General features: G+C 44.3%; 3 protein-coding genes across 4 annotated transcripts; all 3 read left to right on the top strand.

The window, feature by feature from the left end:
• Nucleotides 1-156: 156 nt before the first annotated feature.
• tnfrsf11a (tumor necrosis factor receptor superfamily, member 11a, NFKB activator) lies at nucleotides 157-10,942 on the top strand. 2 transcript variants are annotated; one of them, XM_030099596.1, is made up of 10 exons: nucleotides 157-484; nucleotides 4,245-4,323; nucleotides 4,700-4,825; nucleotides 4,915-5,061; nucleotides 5,163-5,253; nucleotides 5,817-5,893; nucleotides 6,019-6,126; nucleotides 6,529-6,578; nucleotides 6,739-7,693; nucleotides 10,271-10,942. In XM_030099596.1, exons 1-10 carry the CDS (start codon nucleotides 410-412, stop codon nucleotides 10,552-10,554), a joined length of 1,992 nt encoding a protein of 663 aa, XP_029955456.1. In that variant the 5' UTR covers nucleotides 157-409; the 3' UTR covers nucleotides 10,555-10,942. The 2 variants fall into 2 exon arrangements, with proteins under 2 accessions (XP_029955456.1, XP_029955457.1); XM_030099597.1 differs by having other exon boundaries at nucleotides 10,276-10,516.
• A 3,795-nt stretch (nucleotides 10,943-14,737) lies between these two features.
• Nucleotides 14,738-16,872, top strand: LOC115394308 (retinol dehydrogenase 12). The gene is made up of 5 exons (XM_030099603.1): nucleotides 14,738-15,043; nucleotides 15,125-15,229; nucleotides 15,377-15,586; nucleotides 16,416-16,608; nucleotides 16,693-16,872. The coding sequence occupies exons 1-5, from the start codon at nucleotides 14,917-14,919 to the stop codon at nucleotides 16,793-16,795; spliced, it is 738 nt and encodes a 245-aa protein (XP_029955463.1). The 5' UTR covers nucleotides 14,738-14,916; the 3' UTR covers nucleotides 16,796-16,872.
• Nucleotides 16,873-18,583: 1,711 nt separating this feature from the next.
• Nucleotides 18,584-24,690, top strand: LOC115394305 (retinol dehydrogenase 12). Its single transcript, XM_030099598.1, has 7 exons — nucleotides 18,584-18,671; nucleotides 18,991-19,106; nucleotides 21,673-21,828; nucleotides 21,911-22,015; nucleotides 23,483-23,692; nucleotides 24,118-24,310; nucleotides 24,483-24,690. Exons 1-7 carry the CDS (start codon nucleotides 18,661-18,663, stop codon nucleotides 24,583-24,585), a joined length of 894 nt encoding a protein of 297 aa, XP_029955458.1. The 5' UTR covers nucleotides 18,584-18,660; the 3' UTR covers nucleotides 24,586-24,690.
• Nucleotides 24,691-24,741: the final 51 nt, after the last annotated feature.

The following is a 24,741-nucleotide window of genomic DNA, read 5'->3' as shown; positions in this document are numbered from 1 at the left end:
TGAGAACCAAGAAGGGGATGAACTTCTTTTTTTTTTTCTTTACATATGACAACGTGGGAGGAGTTCCCCCCTCCCTCCCTCTCCCTCCCTCCCTCCCTCCCTCACTCAGTCAACTTGCTTTTTACAAGCTGTTGCATGCAGATCCCTCCACAACGCGTGGGTGAAAAGCAGAAGGAAGATGAGAGGATAGAGGAGATGGGAACTGCAGCTGCATGACCGGGAATGAAGGCGCAACAATGCCCTGTGAGATGTGCGGAGGCTCCACCACGTTTACGCGCGCCAGCAGAGGAGGCGAGACCCAGTGAGGGCTTTTAGAGAACAAGTGTGGGGAAAAGTGGATCCCGTGCACATCGACTCGGCAGAGACAGAAACGTTTGCCGCAAGAAGTCGTCTCTGAAGATCTGCAGAGATGAGGCTGAACTTTTCCACAAGCTGGATTTTCCGTGGATGGATACCGTGCGTCCTCGTCGTCTATTACGCACAGGTACGTTCGTGTTGTTATCGATCATTAATCGCACAGAAACACTTTAGATTGAATGACAAAAGTTGCATGCGATCTTTTAAAGACAATTTCGAGCTTGTTTGAGTCAGAAAGTTCATACAGATGACACGTTCCAGCTTTTTGTCCACATTTCTTTTAAACCTGCTTCATCCAAACGGGGAGTCCCAGAAAACACCTGGATAAAGAAAAGCTCCATATTTACTGTTGATACTGAAATACTTACTGAAATAAGTTCCTCAAATGATCAAACTAAAAAGAATAAAAGGGTGGTTTTGCGGAGGTTCTTCTTGCGTCTTTACGCACTGCCTGGAAACAGTCGCAGTTGTTTGGGTCCACATCTCCTCGCCTTGTTCTGACCACAGGAACGCCGCTGGCCGGCGGTTTGTTCACTCCCATCCACATTCTGGCTTTGTCCAAAAAAATAGAGGACCGAGGTGGGCCAAACGGCTCATGGAGAACCTCACAGGAGAGGCTTTTGTTTGAGCTCTAATGTCATACCATGTGATATAAAACTATATCACGTCCTCACAGGAACAGTTTCCACTGGATGTTGTTGTCCAAGTTGTTTTGTCCGAACAGCTAATGCCGTCCAGGTGGAGCAGTTTACAAGATGCGGTTGCAGTGGTGGGACTGCAGGGCTCCAGTGATCTATCACTGCCTGCGCGCCTCTTACCGTAAAGCCAGCCAGTTGTGACTGTGACTGGAACATGCGCTTTGTTTCTCATCTTTTTTTCCCCCTCTTCTTTTGAAACAGGAATTACTGTGCAACTTTGCCATGCAAAAAAAGTCCTGAGTGGGTATAGCTGAAATGCATTTTTTTTCTCAAAATGCAACTATATTTTTTGACTATTGGTGAGCAAGTACAGATAAATGCATGAAGAATGAATCATATTGTGAAGAAGGGGGGGAATAATTGATGTCTGAAGGTGACACTGCAAACCTTTTGGCTTTGGTTTTTGTTCTCGCTATGGTCTTGCCATTACTGACTCACAACATCCACAAAGAATTCCCCTTCATTTTCTTGGTTTTCGACCACTCCATCCAGTCCATTCCAAATCCGCTTCAAACTGTCTGTGTGACATTGAGCAATATTCAATTACTTCAAGATGCTGGGAGCCTGAAAGTCAATATCATGAATGAGATGTTCTTTTAATGCGTTCGTTTTCTTTGCCTACCCACAGTTTTTGCTCCTGTACTTTCTGCTTGCCAACTTGTCTGTCCCTCCATGTATTAAATCATGCATATTTCCCTTTTCTCTGTTTCCCAGGGCTTCTGTCGTTCAAGCGTCTATTAGCGCTGAGTCGTATTTCTAGATCTGTGCCTTGTCCTTCATCAATAAATCTCCTAAATGTTCTGTCTTTCTCAGTAGACGGCACAACTCTCATAGTGACAATAGAGCTTTGTTTGTAGACAGGCAGGGTTTTAATTGCCTTTATATCTTGATCAAACAGACATTATAGCTGTGAGGTGTTTTTTTTCCTCACTGAATATTTATTTTAATTGTCACTTGCATTTGACAAGCTTCAATCTGGAGAGTGAGAATTAGGGCGTGAGTCTCCCCGCAGGTGGTGTGGGGATTTGAGTTTATGACTTTCAAACCATTAATCACAGGTGCAAGCCTTATACAAAGATTTGGTTGTTGTGCAATATGGTTTTACGGCCCCTTATCGTGGACCACTAAAACCCCTGGAGGCCTAAAAGTCGCTGTGTGCTTCTCTTGGCGTTGAGCCCTCGGCTGCTGCGGCCGTTATGCAAATTCTCCCCCCCCCCCACCCCAGTCCTCTGAAAGTGAATGGAATGCACTGCGTCACGCCGGCGTTTGATGGCATCACACAAGTGCTGACGGATTTTTGAAAGATAAACAAAACTGCAGGGAAATGTTGACCGAAAAAAAAGGCGAAGCAGTTGCTTTAAAGGTAGAGCCACTGAGACCGCTTTGTGCTTTTTACAGTTTCTGCATTGAGTCCGCACGGCCTGTTATGATACCTATAATCTCACTGGGCGGATCAGCTGCTTTCCTTATACATACATATTTAGTGTGTCAAAATACTTCGCCTCACATAACGGAGAGTCGATCTTCAGATGTGGTCGGAGCGAAGTTAGAATTCCCAGCATTCCTTTGGTTTCCTGTGCATTCAGGATCCACATGGCTGCAACACCACCTTGTCTAGAAAACGACGCATTTGTTTCTATCTGCTCCAACGTGGAGCTCCCAGCATGGGAGCCTGTCCTCCGTCTGTCACTCTGAGGCCCGGCCTGGCCCGGCGCGGCACATGGTCCTCATTAGGGCCTGCGGTCCCGGGTTTGAGCTCCGTGCATCACGAGGCCTCTGGTCGGATCCTAAAAAACAAAGACTGGCTGATGTGTGAGCCTGAGTGGAGGTGATTAAATGCTCGCCAGCGCTCATGTTGTGTTGCCTGAGGATGAACAGACCGAAGCAGCACGGTTCGGCGTGGACGTGTGTGAAAGACGAGACGACGTGAGAGACGTGAGAAACATTGGGTGGCCTTTTTTTTTTTCTTTTTTTGCTTCCATCTGTTTGGAGAAATGGATTCTATTACTCTTTGGTTATCATCTTTACACCAGTTGTGTTTTCCATTAACAGTGAACGAGGCCTTTTATATCTTTCCTCACTGGCTGCTGCCAAATGCTGATGCTACCTTTTCTTTTTCAGGTTTTTATGTTTCTCATAATGGTAGATAATTGGTTGCAATCTGCAAACTCACCACTAGATGCCAATAAAAGTCACAATCTCTTCAGAAAAACAATCATTTCAATCTTCAGAATGCTTGAAACTGTTTCTAAATGCTTGGATTTGTGAGTTAAGAAAACCTTTGATAATGTGACAGAAAGACAAAATGTGTAATTAGTCTTTCCAAATTCACCCGCTGGGAGAAAATATCCTTTCCACATTTAATTCAGTTGAATTCATGCACCCCCAGCAATTCTTTACCGTAAAATTATAGTATTTATGACCGAATCGGTGTGTAATTTCAAGGGTGGAAGAACTTTTTCAAAAGGGCTGAATGAGATGGCGAAGGTCAGCTGGAGGTCAGACGGACGTCGGCCCCTATAAGTTGTGTTTTTCTAGTTTTATAAAAAGACGCCTGTGGCCTTGGCACGGCTTCTGTCATAACAGCCAGTTTCTCTCGTTCAGCACTGCGGCGAGGAGTTCACAGCCCCTAAATTTGGGTGGCTGGAGGGTGTGTTCAGTCCGTACGTGTGAGCCTGCGTGGCTCATTGCAGCCGACAGATGTTTCACAATAAGAGGTTCGGTTCTGGTTATGTTCTGCAGAACGCTAGTGGAGTGTTAGAACATAGCTGCAAACAAGTGTCTTTGACCAACAGTAATAATCCCAGCTGGTTTTTCCTCTCGGAGGCTTCGGAGACTGCGGTCAGGTGCTTCTGAGAGTGTGGAAAGAATTCCTGAGCACGTCTTGGAAATGCTTTACCCGTGTTCTTCCTCCCATTACTCACCAGCATCTCAGCGTATCACGTGCGGATTAAAGAGATGCTTTGAGAGATGCTCGGATGCATCTTGGAAAAGTTGTGGAGCTCTGGCGGAGGAGTGGATTTTACTCATAGAGCAAATTATAAGGTTAAATAAGCTGTAAATTACCCTCTTTTCAACTGTTTTTATTGCATTTTTCCTCCAAAATGAGTTATATAAGATCAGTTTCTGGAAAATTCACCCTTTCCAAGAAAGAAAAACAACCACTGACCATGTGTTTTTATTCTCCAGACTGCCCTCTGCAAAGCTCAGCAGTGTGATGAGAAACACTACCTGAAATTCAACAGATGCTGCAAGAAGTGTGAACCAGGTAAGAACACACACACACACACACACACACGCACACACACACACACACACACACCCGGCACGATGAAGTCGTGTGAGAATATTTTACGTCCGGTTTACTCACTCACATCAGCATAAAACACAAATACATTTCCATTCACAAAGTTCCTAAATCAAAAGAGGAAGGATGTATAAAAACAGAACTTTTTGGTTTAAAATTGCACCGACAGGCACATGCGCTCACACACTCCGTGCACTGATGTGCTTTCCTCTTGAAGAAACCACAGATGTAAAAGAGAAAGGAGTACCTTATTTTGATGACAGCCTTTTTGCCTTTTTAACCTCACATTAGTGGTTATGTATGGGATGCTAAATATATGTTGTTCCTCTGTTATTAGGCTTCTATGTGTATTCTGACTGCACCGATTCCGACCAGACGATATGCCGGAGGTGCAATTCCGGCGAGTACCAGCCCGGCTGGACTGAGGAGAAGCGATGTCTTCAGCAGAGGTTCTGCGATAAAGGTCGGTATCAGCTGGAACTGAAGCTCAGCTGCTCAGCTGGGACTTCATTATGTATTTATTCTTATTTATTTTCGAATTTTGACCTGCAGGGAAAGGTTTTATGGAGCGGCCCGAGAACCCCGTGGCGGAGGAGCCGTGCCGCTGCCGCCCTGGCCACCAGTGTTTTCCCATCAACTGTGAGTTCTGCGAGCGGATCCCCACCTGCGGCGCCGGCTACGGACTAGAAACCGACCCTGGTGAGAATCATCCGACCAGAACCGCAGCTCTCCTGCCAAAATAGTTACTCCAGTCTCAGTAGTTACCTCACCGATGTGACTCTGCATGTTTTTCACCCCAGATTCTACAACTGGAAGACAGATCTGCGTCGCCTGTAAGAAAGGCTTCTTCTCTGCCGGCAGCAACACTGAACAATGCAAACAGTACACCAAGTAAGAATACACACGCACAACTGCTCATCTTTACCTTTGTGATTGAAACTTTTTTTGCGTTACTTATATGTCTAAACACCTTTTATGACCTTTAACCTTTCATCACAGTAACAGTAAAGTACATAGTCTGATATTTTAGGCCAGTCAAGGTGGTCCCCCTTAAATATAGTGTACCTCCAGTTTTTTGTGTCCCGCAAAGACAAAAATAAAATAGAGGCAGTTCTTGGATTGGAATCTTTTGACGTATCGAGGAGGGAAAATGCACCGGTGTAGCCGCCCGCCCCCCCCCCCCCCCCCCCCCCCCCCCCCCCCTCCGGCCAGCTGCTATGAGTAATGCCTTCACCACTTCCCCTGGAACGCTGGACCAGCCACCAGCTTCCACTGCCGGCCAGATCTGCAGCGAGGATGAGGAGGATGGCGAGAGCAAAGGAATTTTGTTTTTTCCTCTTTTCATCCCCTTTTTCTTTCCCCGATCGCTGCACAGCCACCAGTAAAACGTAGCAGGTTGAATCCCAAAAGAAAGAAAAAATATTCCCCCTGACCCTCTTGCTTCTGTCTTTCAGTTGTAAGGCTGAGGGAAGGAGCGAGACGAAGCCAGGCAGCGCTCAGTCCGATGCAGAGTGTGGACCTCCTGAGATCGGTAAACACACACACACACTCACAGCAGGCTGATTGTTTTGTTGTTGTTGTTTTTTTTGTCGCATTCAAATGACTGAGCACACATGTTTGGACGAAAAGTGAATAACATAGCTGTGGATCTTGCAGTTCCAACACCTTCCTGGGTCATAGTTTCCGTGCTGTCGGTCATCACCATCCTGTCTCTGGTCATCCTGGTCCTCTTCTGCTACAAAGACAAGCTGAATTTACTCTCTGGTGAGCGACAGTCTGTTGATATCTTCAAAGCTGTTCTCTAACTTCAGGTTTTCGGGACATTTTTTTCTAATCAAACAAACATTTTCAGCCAGAAAAGTTTGGACATTGAATGAATGCTTTTGTTTAGAGCCAAAGTTTAAAACAATGTTAGAATAAAAGCAAAATCCAAACTTTCACATTCAGTCACTAAAAGTATTTGCAGAATTTTTTTATGCATATTTTCTCAATAAACTCAATTTTTTTACACAAATTTAGGGTGTAAAACAAGTCTAAATATCCAAATAATAAAAAAATGTATGCAAAGTAAGCACAGATTGTTGTATTTTGTACAAACTTACACTGATGTGACTGCATTTTCCTGACTTTTAAATTACACTTTTTTTTTTTGCTTTTTTAATCCAGTAAATCTGAGATCCTGTGTCCAGAATCTGAAGAGGACCCGGATACAACAGGTAGAATTCAGATATAATCATTATCTGTTTACCCTATTTGGTGACATTTACAGATAGAACTATTGCAGTTTCTTTCACACCAGAATACACATTTATCTGAATAAAAATGCACTTTATGACATTGATTCCCTTTCTTTATCTTTTATTCTCATCATGCCAGGAGACTTTGGCCCCTCTTTATCACAGTGGGGCAGGAGGAGGAGGCCCCGGGGGCCCTAAATGTACGCCGTGCGAGATGACGAAGCTCATCTGCCAGGCGCCCCACAGCCCCGCTGACGATCCGGCCTGCACCTTCCCCACCCCTGCTCCCGAAGTCAAAATCTCGCTGCCCTTCACTGAGGAGGCGACCGAGAAAGAGGGGATGAACGGGAAGACGGCGGTGGAGGATCGGAGCGAGGGCTCCGGAGAACCGGAGGAGGTGTCGGAGGAGGAGGAGGTGGAGGAGGTGGCGAGCGTGCCTCCGCTTGTGGCGGGGTCGTGCGTCTGCCTCATTCCCATCCGCGAGCCCCTGGAAGTAGGAGAAAACGAGGACTGCAGCCAGGCCGTCAGCCCGGGGACGCCGGGGACCTGCTCCTGTGGAGGGCTGGACGGAGACCGGGACGGAGCCGAGAGGAGCAGAGAGCAGACCAGTGAGAACAGGAGAGAGGGGGCAGAAAAGGATGGTGGGAATAAAGAAAGCGCCTCCACCGCAAGTGAAACGGGCGTTTCGTCTCTCGTGTCTCTCTCGCCTCCTCCCCTCCAAACCTCCTCCGTCTCGCCGCCGTCCAGTCCAGCTCCCGAACTCTGCCTGCCGCTGTCTCAGGCTCAGCTGAGGCCGGAGTTCAGGTCTCACCCGAGCGACTCGTCGTCGGTCAAGCAGGAGGGCTACCACAGACTGCCGAGCACAGACGCCTCCTCGGCGGGCGGCGGCTCGGCCTCGGCGTTGACCTCGGTCAGCCCCCTGATGACCTCCTCGTCCGCCGGAGAGCTCTACCTGGACAAGCCGTCCGAGGCGGCGGGGCCGGACTCCTGGAGGCACGGCAGGGAAAGCAAGCTCCCCTCGGGGGAGTCGGAGCTGGAGTGCTCGCCGGAGAGCCTCCACAGTCAGCTGGCTGCTGAACCAACTCTTACCTCAGGTAGGTTCAGGTCATCGCAGTCATTCAGAGAAGCACTGATAGGCTGCACTCGGTTCTCCGGTGGACGGCCTTTTATGGCGTTGGATCATTACTGGGTTCAGTCGAATCAGGGGGAAAGCGGTCACTAAATCTTTTAAAAGTTTTTCTTTCAGAAATCTATGAATCGATTTGCTGTAACCGGTTATTTTTGGTGCTCCTGGCTCAATCGTTGCTGCGGAGGCGGCTATTTCCTGGATGTTTTGACCACTCAACGCTGTCAATGAAAGCTAAATGCGCAGTGGTTGCGCGCTATGTGGATAATAGCCGATCGCAGAGGCTGACGGACCGCAGCAGCGTTTGCCAGGTGGATACTGAGCGCTTTGTTTGTGCAGGCAGTCGCCACTGCGTTGCCACAGGTCTCGTACCCGAACACGACTCGATGTACTGCATAGCAGCGCTCCCTCTCCGCAGAATAGGTGGGCCTTGCCACCAAAAATAACAGAGTGCGATTTAGATTGGTCTAAATGGAAAGTTTTTGCTGTCACATGGTCGAACTTGTATTGTTCTCACACAGACTGCGCCGCGCTGCCAGAGAGAGAGAGAGAGAAAAAAAAAAATCTCCGGGAAGCATTTTAGATCAGCGCCTCGAGCGCCGAGCGGTTACGGTCAGTTATAAAAGCAGGGCAGCCTCATCAGGACGGCGGTTGGCGAAGACCGGAACGTTATTAGGTGAACACAACTTACAACAAAGTATTGGTTTCAGCATGAAGAAAATAAGGAGTTTGTGTTTTTCCAAGAAATATATTTTATTAAAGCCAGTATTGATAGTTGATCTCCAACTTTTTGGCGGACCACACAGGGAGCGGGGGGGAACGATCCGACTGTGTTTGATGCACAAGCGAACCGCCAGAACCGCACGCTCACAAACACTGCCCTGTGTGTGCTCCGAGTGCTCGAGTGTGAACTGCGCCATCAACAGCACAAAGCTCCTGTTTACCCAGAGTTCCATAGGGTTTCGCAAAGCGACCACAGCTTTAATTGAAGCAAGATGTGCGCAGCTTGAGTAAGACTTTTATAACCCTGCCCACTCAACAAAAACACACACCAACTTGTGAAGACTTTTTTTTTTTTTTTTTTTTTGACTCTCACTGATGACTGGGTACTTTAATTACACGCTTGCCGACTGAAGGTGAACATCATTTCCCATCATGCAGCAACAACAATTTATTAAATGGACTTCCTGTAAATGTTATTTAAAGGTTAAGCGGGGCCACAAGCTTCTAACCTCAAGCCTTGCTTTGCTCGTCTCATTAGGCAGCAGTTCGGCTCATGTTGACCGTTTGGGTTGCTTTTCTTCACGGACACTTTAACAGTATTAGTGACCCACATTCGGCTCGCCCGCCGGGGAATCGAGCTTGTCAGCTCGCCGGGAGAAATGAGCCGATTTTGAAGAGCGCTGTATACAAGTGTGGTTTCTTCTGGACGGGGGGGGGGGGACGAGAGAGGGGTTCTAGCAGAGTTCAGCTCCGCTCCTGTCAGAACGCTGCATCGCTACAGTCGCTGGGCATCCAAAAAAATCAATGTGGTATTAAAAAAGAATAAACAGAAGAAGCCGAGCAGATTCCATGGCGCTTTGTTTTCAGGGTTGTGGTGAAATGACATATTTTCAAGCCAGACCTCTCAGACTGGTATTCCGGGAAAAACTCTCAGACGGGGAGCGCAGAGACACTTTCTGTGCGTGTGTATGTGTGTGTGAGTGTGTCTGATGGGGGGTATACATGCATGCCTCCAACTAAGCGTTTGCTTACATTTATTGTGTGTGTCTGTAACACCATTTATGTGTGTGTGCGTGTGAGTGTGTGTGCGCGCTCATTGACGAGACAAGCCGTGAGTCACTGAGTCGGCTTCTTCTGTCGGCTGGAAACTCAGACGCTCGGCTGGATAAAATAGGAACCAGGCTTAATGTGGTGAGATGCGACTTACAAAACAATGGCACACAGTTCGTTTCCTAATTCACCTGGAAGGACGAAATCCCTGAGTGAGCAGCAGACCAGCTTCCCCCGCCAGTTTGAAGTTTAGAGTTTAGATCTCTTTTTGAAAGGTGATATGGACTGCCCATTTTCTCGAAAACTTTTAAGCCTCTGAAAAAGGACTTGTGTTCAGAGTTCCTGAGTTTCTCACACTTAAAAGATGGCGTTCTCAGAAGCCGCGGTCTTTCTGCGGCGGAGCTGCACTGTCATTACACCCACTGTCCTTTTGCTGTCAGAGGTTAGCCAAGGTTTAGTCCCCTCTTCTCTCACGTCATGCATAGGGGAAGCTCTTCTGGCATGTGTGTGTAGGAGGACATAGGAAGATTTACACAACCATGCTTGACTCATCTATCCATTTGATATGCTTCCTAATATGGTGTTCTCCCAGCCACCCATCCTCCATCATCCTATGTATTTTATTGAAGGTGGCATCACAGAGCGATTCCAGCAGGGCGTAGTGGAAAGTCTCCACGTCGTGTGGCTTTTTACCACTTCCTCTGGGCCCATTTTTACGTCTTTACTCATCTCCTCTATTTATCTCTGTCGCTCTTTTTGTTTTTTCATCAAGGTCAGGTGTCTGGGAATCACAACACCACCTTCATCTCCAGCGGTCAGGTGATGAACTTCAGCGGGGACGTCATCGTGGTCTACGTCAGCCAGACGTCTCACGGCAGTGACGGGGCCGGTCAGGACAATGCCTTCGGGAGCCCGGTGCAGGAAGAGGCCAACGAGACGGCGCCGTTCTTCCAGAGCAGCCCGACGTCGCAGGGAGACTTCGTTTCCCACTGCACCTTGCAGGACGAGACGCTGCCAGTTCAGGAAGTGATGGTGGAGCGGCCGCTGGGAAAGTGACCCTCCTCTCTGTTTTAATGTTGTACGTCAGCAGCGATCATCTCCACAGCCGTGAATTAAACCCATGATGCCTTCTGCTGGGTTTGTCCACAGTAATCACCCTTAAAATATGGGTAGATCAGCTTTTTTAAAAAAACAAATTTTCCCATTTCGTACATCAGTTGCTGTATCTTGCCTCAGGCATCTATTTCTATTGGAAAGCTGCAGGCTTTTTACAAATGGAAACTCCCTCCATTCCAGACAATGATGGGGAATTTTGTTGGGAAATGGACGTGGACCTAAAGTTCAGACTGGAAGAACATTTGGTTTTTATTGTTGTGTGGAACCTGTTTGAATTAGATACCAAAAAAAAAAAAAAAAGTTTATGTACATTTTATTTCCCACCTTTCATTATTAACGAGCCCAGGTATGAGTCCATATTATCCTATTTCCTCCCCTCCTTTTTTTTTTTTTTCAACTTGACATTTGGATGATTTTTACACTCTCTTTCAGTAACAAAATATCCACCATGTGGAAATAATTGTTAATATTTTATGGTAGAAAATTCAATAAAGTAGTTCAACAAAGATCTGGCAGGACAGAATCAAAGTTTGTAAAAATATAGATGATGGATTTTGAGCATTTCACTGCGTGAACTCTTTTGCTCTGGTTTGCAGGATCTAACCCGAAGCTATATACGATAAAGAGACACATCCAGTTTTGGTGCGATGCTTGTTGGCCTGCGCATAGATCTTGTTTTTTTTTTTTTCTTTCTTCCTTATTGCACCTCAAGTGCAGTTTTGTGTCTTAAGGAAAATGCTATGCATTTGATAAGCTATTTTATCACTGGTTTGTTTTGTTTCATTATATTTTAATGTGCAAGCCTTAATGAAGTAAAGTGCCTGTTTATAATGTTTAAAATAATTTTACAGAGTAGATAATGTATTATTTGTTCCTCTTGTGATCGTTTGTATATATTTCAAAGTAAGCGTGGCGTGTGTTTGTGAGACGAGGACGACCTTTTTGTGGTGGAAATGTGCCCAGCAGTGCCGAGACAAACGCCAATCTGTGGAGGAACTGTTCAACCACGGCCTCTCCATATGTATGCAGCTTTACAAATTCTGTACATATCAATCAAAGCTATTGCAAAGAATAACTGAAAGACTATTTTTGATTGAAATTAAATATGTTTTGCATCTAAAACTTTCACGGATGGCCTCCTTCCCGCGTCCTGTGGTTTCTTCTCTCGGCTTTCCTATTTCTGGATCGACAAACACGACGAGAGGCATTTATCTCCCCGAGATGATCTATAATCTCAGTGAAGCAACGCTAATTGCACATGTGGCAAGCTCTCGTCTGTCTTTGTCCCCACGCTGACAGACAGGCGGCCTTTCATCAGGCCCGGGGATGGCGAGCAGCTGTGAGGAGAAACTAATCTCGCAGGCAGACCAGCTAGCGTCATAGAGAGACCACATGAGAGGAACTGGCAGCGCTCATTTAGGCCTGGTTTAGGTCAGCAGGAGTGTGTTTATATATATGTGTGTGTGTGTGTGTGTGCCTGTGTGTAACTGCGCGTCTTGTCTCAGCTTATTTTATGGTTGTTTGTGAAAACAGGAAGTTATGACTGGCTTTCACATGGTTTACATGAGGCCTGGCTGGCCGGCCAACACACAACCTGACTGTAGATTTAAATGACTTCAGCTCCTTTTCTTTTTCTTTTTCTTTTTTTCAACCTTTTTTATGTGTGAGAAAACAGTCTGTTTCAGACGAGATATTTGAGAAGTCTTCCTCCACTGTGTTTGTGTAGACTACCCCCTAGTGGTGAGATGGCGTTACGACAAACAAAAGTCTAAAATGAAGACTCAAATAATGTATATATATATTTTCATGTTTTAACAAAAGAATCCCTGAAAGCAGTGGGTATAATTAGTGGTTTCTTTGCAGCTAGTGTGGAGATGCTACCCATTTACCTTCACAGGCGATTTTCTCTCTAATAACGCAACAGGGATGGATGTCATGAAGAAGGGGAAACCCACTCTTGAGTAACAGTCGAGGTTCAGATTTCATATTCCACGACTTCCAAGAAATGATTAAACAGGCACTGGTTACCCATTAAGCAATGGGAACAACAGCCTGAGCAGAAACATGTCAGAAGAGATGGAATAAAACTAAAACATGGTCGAAGAAAAAAGTAAAAACAGTCCCGCTCAATGATATTTTTTTTGTCCCTAAAATTATACAACCTCAAAGATTTTTCCTAAATAAAGCCACGGATGAGGAATGTCTTGCAGGCCTGAATTCGCTGTGTCATCAGTTGTGTTTGATCAAAGACGTCACCTCCTGGTCACAAGCGGCACAGTCAATCAGCTCTTTCTCCACTCTCTTTATTTTTGTGTCTGGGTTTTTTTTAATGAATGTCTGCCATGCATAAGGGAATTCTTTGTGTGTGTGTGTGTGTGCTACTGAACCATCCATTAATGAGTTGAAATCAGTCTTGCTATTGACTATTCACACAGTTCTGCAATAAAACTTTTACTCTCCAAAAGTAGCATGAATGAAATTGGTAAAAATTCATTTTATTTAAAAGACCTCCACATACAATGACAAGTGTAGTGTTCCAAACAGCTGAATTTAGGCGACAGTTCTTTTATTAAAGTATTCAAACTAAAGAGTAATGGGTAAAACTCAGGTAATGCCCAAAAACCCAAGCCGCACATCTGTATTTTGTTACTTTCCTCTTCAAAAATGATACTAAGGGATAATGCACACCTGTGGAAAGCACCAGAAAGTCCACAGTGCTGCACGGACAGCCGGCTCAGCTGCAGCGGCAGGTTTTAGATTTCACTGACACAGGACAACAACTTCCACTCAGATGGGTTTCATGTCATTAAGTCGCAGATGCTGTTCCTGCTTTTCCAAACAGTGAAAGATATTTGATCATTTCCTAAAATGTGATGCATTAATACATATTAATCAATCACTCACAATCCTGTGGTGCTCGAAATGCCACATTTACTAAACTCTGGGCTTTACAGTGCAGTGTTCAGCTCAAATCTTCATCTCTTATACCTAATGGAGAATCTTACTGTGATGATGAAATTAAAAATCTGGATTCTTACGGCATCATGAATGACTGTAATTGTATAACTGTGTCAGAAATAACCAGGAAATAGAACTGAAACACCACAGTACATCACAAAGGTACAGACGTTTGAGATATCCTTAGGTGCTTCAAAAGTCAAAGTTTGGTTTGTTCAGTTTGGTAAGCGACATTAAGCTGACATTAAATTCACAAACACCAGTCTGTTACTGATCTTGTCATGTGATTGCTCTTCTCCGTGTAAAGACAGATTTCTCCTTTAATTGATTGGACACAACAGCTGAATTTTCACAAAAGGGCACTGAAAAAGGCTAATCACTTCCCGATGCACTACTTTGGTCCTGAGGGTACATAAGACATGTTTTCATTCTCAGCTGGGTGTCTTCCACTCACACATCTTTAAATCCCAGGCTGGAGTTAACATCAGTGGAAGGAGGAACCGTTCAATCTTCAGCAGTGATTTACCAATTTTAAGCCTCTGCTGCAGAAATGCAAACAATCAGGTAAGAAGACCCTTTTTATAGGTTATATTATAACCTGGAAGGCGACTGCTTAGCCAGATAAAAGCTGTAGACACTGATTTTTCTTATTTGGAATGTATGGAATTTATTTATTCATCATTCAAGCAAAAACTTATCTAATAGCAGAAGTATTTTTCTGCATCGAAAGTGAATCATTTTGTCAACATCCACCCTGAAGTTATATCTTCAATCTCACATTTCTTAGGTCTCTGTTCATCCCCAAGTGGTCTTCGGATGTTCGTCTAGATGGCAAAACAGCAATAGTCACTGGAGGCAACACTGGAATTGGCAAAGAAACAGCCAAAGACCTGGCAGCAAGAGGCAAGCAAACACAACTGTACTTATCTGAAGTGAACAAATGAATGTTGTGATGACTTTTCGGATTGTTGCTGACATTTTCCCTCTCGCTGTGTGACTCAGAGTATCTACTATAGATGGAAACGTTTCCCTCTTAACAGGCCCGCTCAAGAAAAACAAATATAATGAGGTGACTCAAGCAATAAACTGTTCAATCTGATTACATGGATGACGTTGACAGGCAGAAATACCAGCGCTGACTGAGGGCAGTGCAGCCAGCAGAGCTTTCAGCCACATAAACTGACACGGACGGAAGTGTTTCAGAGCGAGCCCAACACAATCTTATCTTATCTCAACGTGCAAGGACATGCAAAAAAAAAAAAAAGAAAGAAAGAAAGAAAACACTCGCCATTAAGATGAAGCAATCTCTCTCCAGGTGCCCGGGTGATTTTGGCGTGCAGAGACATGGTGAAAGGCGAACACGCTGCTAAAGACATCATGAGGGAGGTGAAAGGAGCCAAAGTAGTCGCCAGGCAACTGGATCTGGCCGACACCAAATCGATATGCCAGTTTGCTGAGAATATCTACAACAGTGGGTGGCATTTCATATATATACAGTTTATATGGTTAATATATGGAGTGAAATGGAGTTGACCACTATCTTGTGTTCCAGCTGAGAAAGCTCTTCATTATCTGATCAACAATGCAGGGGTGGCCATTTGCCCCTATTCCAAGACAGTGGACGGCTTCGAGACACAGTTTGGAGTCAATCACTTGGGTAGGAAATCTGAATTTCAGAAATGCTGCACTGGAATTGTACCAGATCTTTATCTATTTTTTGAGCTTTTAGATTGCCTGTTTGCTCCCAGTTTTGACAGTTTTCCTGATGAGTTTTATTTGCTCTACTCCTCTCGTCACTCCTCAGGTCACTTCTTCTTGACTTTCCTGCTCTTGGACCTGCTGAAGCACTCGGCCCCGTCTCGCGTCATCAACCTGTCCTCGGCGGCTCACGCCTTGGGCAGGATCCAGTTCGACGACCTGGGTGGGGAGAAGAACTACCACCCGGTCAAGGCCTACGCGCAGAGCAAGCTGGCCAACGTCCTGTTCACCAGAGAGCTGGCCAAGAGGACCGAAGGTGAGGCGTGCAGCTGCCTTTTGAGGGGCCTGTGGAAAGACATGCGAGTGTTTTCTGTCTGTTTTTCTGTTCTTATGCATGAAAAATGGATCTGCATCTCTTGCCGGTGTGAGAGTCTCATGCCTCGACCACAACCGCTCAGGGCCAAAATACAGAGCAAGGAGAAACATGTTTGTTGTAGAGGCTTCTTAAAGGATGAATAAATCTTTGTTTCTGGAATCTTTTACAGTTTTGGAAAAGGCACAAACCTTCTACATATAGCTGTGAAGCTGTGGCCCGATTACTACCTTCTCAAACTGTTCTTTATTTAAATTTGAAATGCTAAAAAAAGAAAGAAAAAAGAAGGAACATACACACACGAGCATGCGTCCTTGCACACATAGTTTTATTTATATCTCACAATAAAGCTACGAATTACTCCATTTCCTTTTGAATACACTTCAACGTCTTGCACATAATTTCAAAATGATTTATGTTTGTCCTCCTTTTTAACTCCAACCCCAAACTCTTTCCCAAATCTGTCCCACAGATTGATATGCATATTTATTTTGGTTGGAACACTTTGTTTTTCTATAAAGTTCAGTTCTCCTTTCAAAAATACAGCCACCTTCTCTTTCCATGAACTTCTTTTGTGTGTTTTCTGGAAACAGGTTATTTCTGGCTTTGTGCATAATTTGTTAAATATGGTTTTTAAGAAACAGTCCATTTGCGGCCTCCACTGTAAAATCTCACCGCATAAATTGTCCTTAATTATACGTGGAACAAAAGATTAAAGAAAAAGGCCAAGAAATAGAAGGGGGAAAACATTTTAACACACCTTCTCCTGCAGTTTTAGGAGTGATGGCTTACTCTGTGGACCCTGGAGCAGTGAACACAGAAATTACAAGACACTTCTGGCGCCCTCTTGGGGACCTGGTGAAGAACTTTGGGTTCCTGATTAAGACCCCAGCAGAAGGAGCCTACACCACCATCTACTGCACCGTCACCCCGGAGAACCAGATGGTCACTGGAGGATACTACAGGTCAGTCTGTGCTGCTGCTGCTGCTGCAGGATGAAAACTGCTGAAACCCAACCGAGAAATGCTTTTGTTTTTGTCTCCTTGCAGGGACTGTGCCAGTGCTGAGAGCTGCAGAGCAGGCCAGGACGATGGCACCGCCCTGAAGCTGTGGGCTGTCAGCTGCCACCTGCTCGGCATTCGCTGGAGATAAACTTCGAGGCGCCGTCCTCCGAGCAGTGGAGACAAATCTGCCCGCGCCTTCAGAAATAGGCCTTTTTAGAAGAAACACTGAAGCTTCCCGAGTGACTGAATGTTAACGCATGACAGAAAAAAGTTGTGTAAAGTGGATGAAAATGGTAGTAATGCACGTGTAATCCTACTATTGCAATGGTCTAAATGAGAAGTTGTGAAGGTTTGGATATTGACATTAAAAGATATTGCTAAAAAATACTCCTGATACTTCAAATTACTGGTTATTTTTGTGCTTTGAGTTTATTAGCAATCTTAGACTTATGACTATTTTTATTCTAATATATATGAAGTGATAAAATTGAACTGGGGGTAATTCAAACCAAAGAAAATTATTCATAAAATTAAACATAGGAAAAATGTAATAGGCTTCTACTTCACACTTGGAAAACATATTCATTTTCCTGTTTCAAGAAACTACACATTTCCAAACCAAAACATTTTAAAAAGTAAAATCGCTTCAGCTAAATAAATTGTATTACTATTGTTTGCAAGACTAAATTCGTACCTTTGGACTCAAAATAACACTCTGCCAATAGAGTAGAAGAACAGGTTGTCAAACATGGGGCCTGCAGGCTGAAACTGGGCCTCCAAGGGTTAAATTCTGGATCACAAGATGATGGTTCGATTTCTTTATATAAGCCTCTTGGGACTTTCACTGTTTTAGTAAGAGGAGTAAAAACATTTGTGTCGAAAGATGAATTTTCTCAATGCATTCATGCTGGACGTTCCAGAAATCCTCCCGCCACAAAAAACATAAGGACTTTGCCAACACAGACTGAAGAGAGAACTGCCGGACTTCAGATCATCCAGATTTCACAAATCAAGTTAAAGTTGATTCATTAGTTGTATCCTTGAGAATAAAGACATTTTCTCTGGTTTTCATGTTCAGATTTTGCTGGTCTGGTCCACTTGAGATCGTTTTAAACTGCATGAGGCCAATGAAGGAAAATGAGTTTGACAGACTTTCGTGCATTAAGACTCTATATGTAGATGGAGGTACAACTTCAGCCTTTATGTGCGAATTCAACACTTCATTCCTACGTTGCTGAAGGATGACTCCAAATGCCAAGACTATAAATATCCACCATTACATGCCAAGCATTCAGTCACATTTCTTATCCAACTAATTTTAAACACAGATGTGTTCTCATGCAGTCATGTGTCCAATGCTTGTTCTCAAGTAGTTTTTTCCCTCATATTTTTAAGATAACCTTTTCAATCTGGTGCATTAACTTGGGATAGGCAATGCACAAAAGGCAACGAAAAACCCAGAAGTGAACAGCAGATGGCAACAGTGATCAATGATGGAGTAGCAACGGTTGCAAAGTAGAATTGAATGAAGGATTGTTGTTTGTTTGTTTTTTTCTATGGAGTTATCCTGATGCTAAGGCTGTGTTATCTTTTAAACATTGTAGATATGATGTTTTTGCACCTGATCTTAAATGCACAAGTGAAAACAAGTTTATTTTATTTCACAATTTCCATTTCACACAAAACACACCCTGTGGATGCCCCCCCTCCCTGTGCATGTGCCCCCCTCTCCCCTCCATGCAGCGGCGCTCAGACAGCAGGAGGCGGCAGGAGAGCCTCCAACTTGTGAATCAATTATGCGTCAGCTCGCCGCTGATTGGCCGAGCCGGGGTCTGCGAGAGGCACGCGGCGGGGCGGGCTCGCATGACAGGCACGAAACGCACCGATGAACTGTGGTGCTGCCGGAGGTGGAGGAGGAGGTGGAAGAGGTGGAGGAGGGAGCCGCATTGTTTATCTCTTGCCGAAGTCGCGCACCGGCCGCCGGAGGTGGGAATCTGTTGCTCCTGTGGAAGAATGTCCTGCAGGTAAGACAGAGCAGCACGCGACAGGGATCAGGTCTGCTGGCTCCATCAGTGACAGGAATGTGAGAAATTTTAAGAAGATTACACTAACCGGTGGCACCAGGTTTGATTCTGGTTAACAATGCAGCTGTGTACGTCGACCTCTCGTCGATATATCAATTTCTAATTAAATATTTAAAAAAAAATCATATGTTTTTAGTCAGTTAAATATTTTGATGATTTGATTTGATTGTATTGTTTTCTTTTTGCATCAAATAGCCACACGTAAACAGCCCAACTTGGGTGAAATTGAAATTGTGGGGCTGACTTGTGTGTTGCTCAGGAGTGTGTGCTGCAGCCGCTGGTCATCTGAGGAGAGGCTGGATGGGAAAACAGTCATCATCACTGGAGCCAACACTGGGATTGGCAAGGAAACCGCCAGGGACCTGGCAAGGAGAGGTACCGACCAGCTGTGTGGCTGTCTCCATCTGCCTTCCTCTATTCCTCCATCAGCATCACTGAGGAGATTTCAGGTTAAAACCCTGGAAGTGCCTTAGGTTTAATATGATTTATGCTTTATATTTTGTGAGCTGTATCAACCACTTTTATATTATTTACATACTAAACGGATAAAATGCTCATTAAATTAGTTTTTTTTTTTAATGTTTTGGAAGATAAATAGCAGTGAGAGAAGACAGACGAGCCATCAAGGAGACAGAGGGAGCATTGTGAGAGTCTACCTCCCTCCTGAGCCAGACAGGCAACAAAGAGAGATGGGAGGGTGCATCTAGCAGTGTGCACTCTTACACACACACGCACACACATGCATGCACATGCACGCAAACTATTTCTTTTGCAGTTATTCATTGATCTGCACTTGAAACTCCCAGTGGGGCAGATAAACATTTTTGTATGTGTTTCAAAAATTAAAGGGAAAGTAAGTATTTTGTGTTACCTTTTATTTTTTTTTCCACAGATCTAAATCAAACTGTTTGTTTTTAGCACAACACAACAGTGGCTCTTGCACCTGGAGACTTCACAGGGAATTTATTCCATCATCTTTCATCAAATTTGATCTTCTAATAATGCAGTGACAACATGATTAGATTTACAAGGATTTATAACGGACAGAGATTTCTTCTGGGTGTCACGTTCTACCATGACGCATTGAGCTGAATGTTAACCATTTTTGTGCTTTTTATTGGATTAGGATGTGACGTATGGTAAAGAGATTAAGCTGATGATGGATAAATGATGATTCTGCTCACTGAGCATTGACTAGTGGGCCATTTGAGGAGCTGGATATTAAGCTTTTTAACAATTCATTTGATTAAACATGCATTTTTCACAAACTGGAATTTATGTTCCTTTTTCACATTTTGTCAAGTTTAATGTTTGTTCATGTTTTATTATTGGTTCTGCAGAATCTGATCTATTATCTGCATTTAGTGCTTATTTGCATATTAACACAGTCCCTCCGTGCACAACTGTGCGCACTGCCTTGCTGGGAGATCTTTAACCTCACAGTATTCCCCTTCTTCCTGCTAATGAACTGAGCCGGGGCGACCTGGGAAATGTGGGAACAATTGGGTTTACCCACATGGGAACAGCAGGACAGAAACAAAGACGCTGTGATGGGATCCAGACGCCATGCCCCAACAGATTAATGGCTCCCATCCTCCGTAATTGACGGGCACAGCGGCTATTTTGTTTGTGCGCGCGTGTGAGTGTGTGGAAAAGTGCGCGTGACGCTGGAGAAGAGTGGGGGTGGGAGGGGGACCGTCTCCCTGCATCTCAGTTTGTGTGGGTGTGCACGGCCACGGGCGAGGGAGACGGCGAGTGTGCATGTGTCCTCAAAGCCCCTTTCTGTGCTCATTAAGGAGAATGCATGGTAATTTGTGTCAGGAGTGGATGAGAATGACACAGTTGAGGGGGTCCTGTGTTCATGCGAGTGGAGCGGTTGGCTAAATGAGATGCTGAGAGCGCGCCTCGGGAGCACTGGATCAAAAAAGCTGTGATGGATGGAGGGGCTTCGATTCTCATTTGATGTTTCTGAAAATAAGCAAAAATAAAGTTTGGATATAGGAGACGAGAGGATGCACAGGAGATCTGAGTATTTTTTGGGTTGCACCTACGAAAGGTTCGTCATTGTCAAACAACTTTAATCTGCTTCAGTCCCCATTTTGCGTTGCTTGGAGGTTTGAGATGCAAAGAAACAAGACATATTCTCAATTCAACGACTGATAAAATTGTCATTTATTCATGTGAGAAACAGGAGCCTCGGCAGCTTGTAGAAGAAGAAAAACACAGCGGCCGCAGGCTGGCGCTTCCTCCTCCAGGTGGTCACCAGCCTGCTTCTCGGCACCGAGCGAACCCAGAGCTCAAAAGGCTGCAACTGCATGTTCCTTATGAAAACAGCAGGCTTTAAAAAGAAAATAAACGAGCTTCCCATTAATGCAAAATGAATTTCATAGAGACTATTTCTGCATAGTTTTAGAGTGGTTCTCATGAATCTTTAACAAGCCTGCCTGAGTCGTTTTATTCCAAAAACAACATCAAGAGAATGAAGTCCACTCTCTCAATAAAGAGCATTTTTCATTATTTTAGTAGAATTTTTACAATTATTTCACAATGTGATAAATTGTTATTCCTGAAATGTGTCCAGATCCTTTCATCTGCTTTTCTTTTCCACAAAGTTTCTCTTTTGGATTACAAAAAAACAAAAATCCCAGTGTTCTGTAGAAATACGTGTTTTTATGATTAAAAGTGATTTTTATGGTGTTTAACAAAAGAGAATGTTACTGCTATCCAAAACATTTTTGTGCAAACTGAGAAAAGGCAAATTAATACAGCTTCATGATTAAAAACAGCAGCGTTAAAGAATGACTTCTTGTGTGTAGAACGTCTTCATTCTGCAGTTCTGAAGGCCGAGATCATCGGTACACTTGAAGGATCTTGTACCTCTGACTTGAAAAGATGAGAGGACCGTGACAGCAGCCTGTGACCTTTAACCCTTCCTGTGCAGGTGCCCGGATCGTCATGGCCTGCAGAGACTTGGAGAGAGCGGAGGAGGCCCGCACCGACATTTTAGAAGACACGGGCAACGAGAACGTGGTCATCAGGAAACTGGATCTGTCGGACACCAAGTCCATCAGAGCTTTTGCAGAACTCATTAATAAAGGTAGACGATTCCTACAACATCGTTCCTTTACAATTTTTAATTCAAATTAATGGTTTCGATACAAGTTTTACTTTATTTCCAGAGGAGAAACAGGTGAACATCCTGATAAACAACGCCGGCATCATGATGTGTCCCTACTCCAAGACTGCAGACGGGTTTGAAATGCAGTTGGGAGTCAATCATTTGGGTAAGTTTTGCTGGATTTTTCTCATCCAGCTTTTAATTTCTACACCCACATTTGATTTTATTTTACTTGAAGAGTGTAACATTTACCAACCACCTAGCTAAGAGATTTTTGGATGCTTTGTTACAATAATCAATTTATCAGGTATACTGTGTTTTTGATTGATTTAGTGGTCTGACTTGTAAAACATCCAGCATTGTACTCGAGAAAATCCAGCAGAATATTTCTTATGCTGTCAGTATATTTCCCCCAGTATTGGACTGTGGCTTCTTCCACATGATGTTTCGCTCCGTGTTATTTTCGGCACAGTCTGACAGTGTGCTTGAACACCGTCACCCACACACACACACACACACACACACATGCAAACTGACACGTTCCCATGCATTCTCACATATTTTCACACACATTCCCCACGCAGCCACATTCAACTTATAGAATGACTTTATATAATGTTTAGGCTGTGTTTGAAACCGGATGAAGGAAACAATAGTGAGGAAGGCAAAAGCTGTCAAACAGACCTGGAGGAGCGTTTCCAGTGTTTCCATTTGTCTAAAACTCTAGATGATAATTCCCACATGTCATGAGCAGAAAACATTTCCTGTGATTCTCTTCTCTTTATGGCCTGCGGCGGATGACGGCTTCCATTTAAACTGCTCATAATGAGTCTGAGTGACAAACGGCAGGAGGATGTTATGGGAGTTAATCTACTGCGGGTGTCACTCAAGAGGAGAACAGCATGTTCTTTTATTTAGTTTGAGTCTACTGTGATTTTTTTTTTTCTTAAAGGCTGTCAGTGTTAATCGTGATTAATTAATGTAGGACTGTAGAGAGATTTTTTTTTAATCGTGATTAATCACAGAATCAGGGTTCGGGTTCGGCTCAAGGAAAATCTCCTGAATTTTTTGTTCCTTTATTGTCCCTGGGACATTGTTTTTTCCACCTCTGTGCACTTCAAGTGAATTACAAGGATTATTTTGTTGATTTGAAGCTTGAAAATGTCACAAGTTTCCTCTTGTGGCTGTCGATGTTTTGAGCTGTTCTGTTTGTCAAAAGCAAAGTACAAATCTCTCACCAGAGTCACAGCTCACCTGCTTGCTGTTACATCAAGTTAGGATTAGTGTTTTGTTGGCACGAGTATTTATTTTTGAAGTAGCGAAGAGAGTGAACTGATAATAAATCTCGCAAAAAGGAAGCAGTATGTTACTTTGACGTTATTTTACAAGTTGGTCTACATGATGCTTTTTTGAAAGAAAATACAAAAGATCAAAAAGGAAATTCTTTCTTTTTATTCATTTGATTCCCAATTAAGACACTCTGGTCAGAAATGCTTTATATTATTGGCCTTAAAACTGCCTTGAAATGCAAAATAACAGAATCAAAAGATATATTAGACGCATGTTTACAGTTAAAGCTGTGAGGCTGGAAAGAGGAGGAATGTTATTCAGTTGTTGTTCTGCTGTTTTTCAGGTCACTTCTTGTTGACCCACCTGCTCCTGGACCTCATCAAGCGTTCAGCTCCGGCCCGTATCGTCGTCGTGGCTTCAGTCGCTCACACCTGGACGGGGCTCCGGCTGGACGACATCAACAGTGAGAGGAGCTACGACACCATGAAGGCCTACGGGCAGAGCAAGCTCGCCAATGTCCTGTTTGCACGTTCACTGGCCAAAAAGCTGCAAGGTGAGCGCACAGTGAGTTGTGCACGTTCAGATGTCTGGTAGTGACTCTGGATAAACTGCACACATCTGAAATAACTGCAGTCTGTTCTTCACACCACGCTCATCTTTGGTATATTGGTTTTTAATTAAAATCTCATTTTGAATCTTCAGTCCAAATAACGTCCATCTGTTGTTCAGACTTTTTTAAGAGTTGTTTCCTGGCAGCTCGTAAACCTCGTCTGGAGGATTATCTTCATTTGTAGGAATTTGTCAACTGTTTTCCAACAACATATTTAATCTGATCAAATTTTAAAATGCACTACAACTTAAAGAACCTTAAATCACCCCTGATCAGATGGCTTTGTGAGTGTAAAGTGTGATGTTTTGGTACTGTCTGTACTGTAGTGTGTGTATGTGTGTGTGTGTGTGTGTGTGTGTATGTTGCAGGCACAGACGTGAGCGTCTTCTCGCTGCACCCGGGGGTGGTGCAGTCCGACCTGTGGAGGCACCAGCACCAGTGTATTCAGGTGGCGGTGAAGATCTTCCGGGTTTTCACCAAGACGACGGTGGAGGGAGCGCAGACCACCATCTACTGCTCTGTGGAGAAAGGCCTGGAGGGCCTGAGCGGCGGCTACTTCAGGTACACAACGCTTCAGTCAATAAGTGTTCATGCAGGAACTCCAGCCTCACGCTGGCCGGTATTTCTACCCGCTGACTGACAGAAAGGTTGACAATATGCCTCGTGATTTAACATTTGCAGGGAAGCGGCTTTCAGGACGTAATGGCCGTTCTTTGTCCCTTTGTGTGTTCAGTGATTGTGCCCCCGCCAGGTGCTCGAGAGCTGCTTCTGACGACGACTTGGCCCAGAAACTTTGGGAGGTCAGCTGCAACATGCTGGGCATCACCTGGCAGTGAATAGCAAGCAACCCCAAAAAACCGGGCTCTGTATAAAATGTCAACTTCAAAACAGCACTGTTAAGCACTTTTGTAATCCCATTTGTTATACTGTTGCTGAAAAGAGAAAAAAAAAACATGTTTTGTAGCTCAAAGTAGATGTCGATAGAAACTTTG

The sequence above is a fragment of the Salarias fasciatus genome, chromosome 9 (genome assembly GCF_902148845.1).
Source record: "Salarias fasciatus chromosome 9, fSalaFa1.1, whole genome shotgun sequence".
NCBI lineage: Eukaryota > Metazoa > Chordata > Actinopteri > Blenniiformes > Blenniidae > Salarias > Salarias fasciatus.
This window is presented reverse-complemented; position numbering and strand designations above follow the sequence as displayed.